The sequence below is a fragment of the Nematolebias whitei genome, chromosome 1 (genome assembly GCF_014905685.2).
Source record: "Nematolebias whitei isolate Nwh7 chromosome 1, NemWhi1, whole genome shotgun sequence".
NCBI lineage: Eukaryota > Metazoa > Chordata > Actinopteri > Cyprinodontiformes > Rivulidae > Nematolebias > Nematolebias whitei.
The window spans coordinates 48,647,319-48,650,841 of NC_056498.1; the positions used below are offsets into that span (position 1 = coordinate 48,647,319).

The following is a 3,523-nucleotide window of genomic DNA, read 5'->3' on the forward strand; positions in this document are numbered from 1 at the left end:
TGCGAAAGGTGAAAATCTGCTAAGTAGGGACGTTATATTTTAGTACTTATAAATATTTTAAGGCTTTATAAACCCTTCCCACACTCTTGCATTGTTCTAAACTCTTAAATCTACATCATTTTAACAACATACGTATATGTACTGTATAGTACTGCAGAATTTTATATGGGTACTCAGCAGTGAAGATGCTACAACCTGAAGGATGCGTTCAGCTTCAGGATTATTTAAAGACTTTCCTGCCAGTTCTGTGAGCTTCATAGATGCATCGTTACTTCTGACTTTGTGTTGCAAAACTATTTTTACCACATCGGTTTCTCCGCTAATGTTTGCTCCCTCCATTGCTGTTCTTTGAATTTCAGCACAAAGCAGCTGCCGGAAGCACTGTTGGCTTCTGGGTAGTGTAGTTCTTTTGACTTGCGTTACAGTGTAGGCTAAGTGAAAGAAAACTACAAAATGGCGGTGCCTGTTTGAAGTATTTTTTTGTTTTGTTTTGATTTTTGCCCTATTGGTTGGTTCCTGCTCCCGTTTTTATCCCCTACCGTCCCAGTCATGTGAGTAATATTAAAGTTGACAGTCATGTGTCTTGTACGATCTTAAGTTGAAAACCCACGAAACAGTGAGTCCGCGAAAGTCGAACCGCAAATTATCGAGGGACTACTGTGTATGTAAACCGGCCAACCCTATTATTTGATAAAACTATGCTTTCTAGTTTCTATATTGATTAAAAGTGTAGTTTCCTCAAATGTTTGGGGTGGCTGAAAGTTGATCTATTTGGGCCAAGGCCACCATCGGCCTCCCCCTGGCTCCACCTCTGCACCTGGTGGTAGAATAATTGCTCCCTCCTCTTCCCAGGACGCGTCACTGCACCGCGTCTGACAAGAAAAACAAAAAAACTACCTCCGTTCTTCTCTTCTACCCACTTACACCAAGAACATGAAGGTTTACTCACGTTCCCCGTTCAGTTCCAGTCCAGACAAACACTCGTCTGGAAAACTACAAACATCCACTGTTCAGATCCCTCAGTTCTGAACGCACGTTTGATTTATGTCACAACAAGTTCAGTTATTTTGCTTTAAGCTCACCTTCTTCATGTCTCTCTCTAAACCAGCAGCAGTTCTCCGTCCACACTGACCGGTAAAGTCAACCAGCTGGAGGTGATCCTCAGGCAGCTGCAGCACGACCTCAGAAAGGCGAGTTCTCGTGTATCGCTAATTTCTATACATTTTGTGGTTCCTTTGTGTGTGTTTTTATATATACAGTGTATATACGCAGGCAAACGTGCATGTCTGTGTCCTGACAGTGAGTAATGGGTGCCTCGAGGTCTGCGTAATACAAACACATCCACTTAATTTGATATCCTGCTTCCTTTCCTTATTGTATCCCAGAGCCGACACGCCCCCACCTCCACCAAAGTGTTGAAAATGAGGTGGAGGAAGTGCACGTTTGTCAGAACAGAGGAGGCTGCTCCGCCTTTCACTGCCTCTCGTTTACACCATGAAAGACAGATGTTCTTGTAATAGCGGGGCACTTATCAGCTCCTTCGTACCCGTTCAGTTTCTTGCCTCACGTCTCCATTTTGGCTCTGTGTGCGTCTTCAGGAGAAGGAGGACAAGGCGATGCTGCAGGAGGAGGTGCAGCACCTGAGGCAGGACAACATGCGGCTGCAGGAGGAGAGCCAGACGGCCGCGGCTCAGCTCAGGAAGTTCACCGAGTGGTTCTTTCACTCCATCGACAAGAAGCCCTGAGTCCAAGGGCGGAGCACGCTCGACTCCCGTTTCGGAGCTCCTCGTGATCTAAACGTAAACGATGTTCAGATGAAACTTTTACCGAGAGTATTAAAGACTGTTGTGCACTGTGTGAGAGCCCCGAGCCCCGATCTGGACCGCAGCTTTGGCATCCTCCCCCACCAGAAGCTGAAGGCCTCTCCGTCGAGCCAAACGGGGCTCCTGGGGAAACCTCGTTTTATGCGCTGGACAGAAATCGAGAAAGACATCCCTCTCAGGGGGGGTCCTCCTGGATCTCCTTACAGTAGTGGAATGTAAAAAAACTCCTTCACTGTAGTCAACATTTAATCTACCTACGAACACGTCGGTCTACTGTACTGTACTCAGCTGTACTGGATCATACTGCGCACACTGTCACACAGCTGTTCACAGGAAGCCGGGGGTGTGTGTGTGGGGGGGGGGGGGGGTACTCGACTAAATGAAGTGACACTTACTGTCTGATTACACCGAGAGGAAGCCACATGTGGTGGACTTGAAACGGGGAGGAGGGGGGATGAATGTAGCTCAACTGAGATCCTTCTTTTTCCCTCCCTGAGGTTCTGGTTCCCAAAGTTACAAACCCGTTGGATGTTTAAGGTTTTCTTCTCACACACCGAGCGACTTTTCTCCAGGAGAATCGAGCGCATCACAACAATCTGATCATTTTTTTATACTTGACCTAACATTTCCTAGAAATAGGGTTGTATTAGCTTTGGATTGTTAAAGACAGGGAGGACGATAGAAATATAAAAAAACCTGTAGGCGCTCATATTGTTTGGAAAACAACCATCGCAGCCGCACGACTTTCAGAACGTTCTGTCACTTCCTGTTATGGTTTTAGTTGAGGGGACCTGGATCGTCCGTCACTCTGGACGGCCGCCGGCTGCAGAGTCGAGCGTTGGGTCTGAAAGTGGCTCGGCGAGATCCTGGATTCAGTCCAATCACCGATGCTTTTCTATGGGCAGAAACTGAATTTGAGTCGCTCAGATTGAATCTGTATTCACGTAATCTGAAATTAAATCCACTGGTATGAACATGAATTTCATTGAATTGAATCTGAATTTAATGCTTTGAAACTGAATTCATTTGCTCAGAAACTGTATTTGGTTGTATTGAAAATTCAGTTTGACTTTTTTTTTCATTTTCAGTTCTAGAATTCAATTTTAATTCCAAAATTCAGTTTTTTGTGTCGCACATCCAGGTCCTTGAGAAAGCCGCGGGGTAATCGAACGCAGATTGACAGATTTACGTTTCACGTCCGTGAAACTTCCTTTATGGCGTACGGTGTTTCCTCTAGGTCAGCTCCCTTGATGGGGAGCTCATCGTATTTTATTTTTGTCTACTGGGGTGGAGGAGGATAGGACGGAATCATGTCTGTGTTGCCCACCTGCTAGCTTAGCGCTACGTTGATGCTGGTTTTCATCAATGATGGGAGGGGCGTAACAAAGTCGCATCTGGTTTGCCCACTGGTTAGCTTAGTGCTATGTTGCTGGCTATGTTGCTACCCGTTTTTATCGACGATGGGCTGGGGTAGTCACGTCTATGTTACCCGCCTGCTAGCTTAGCGCTACATTAATACCGGTTTGTATCGATAACGGGAGGGGCGGAACAGAGTCGCGTCTGGTTTGCCCACTGGTTAGCTTAGTGCTATGTTGCTACCCGTTTTTATCGACGATGGGCTGGGGTAGTCACGTCTATGTTACCCGCCTGCTAGCTTAGCGCTACATTAATACCGGTTTGTATCGATAACGGGAGGGGCG

The 3,523-nt window shown here is 46.4% G+C and overlaps 1 protein-coding gene across 1 annotated transcript in view; it reads left to right on the top strand.

Moving 5' to 3' along the window:
- Positions 1 to 2,115, top strand: part of LOC119423797 (signal-induced proliferation-associated 1-like protein 2) — a 111,539-nt gene extending 109,424 nt beyond the window's left edge. Inside the window, exons 19-21 of the mRNA XM_037691246.1 lie at positions 548 to 551; positions 1,109 to 1,190; positions 1,599 to 2,115. Coding sequence (XP_037547174.1) covers positions 548 to 551; positions 1,109 to 1,190; positions 1,599 to 1,745 — 233 coding nt within the window. The 3' untranslated portion in view covers positions 1,746 to 2,115. The remainder of the gene's footprint in view (positions 1 to 547; positions 552 to 1,108; positions 1,191 to 1,598) is intronic.
- The last annotated feature ends 1,408 nt before the right edge of the window (positions 2,116 to 3,523 follow it).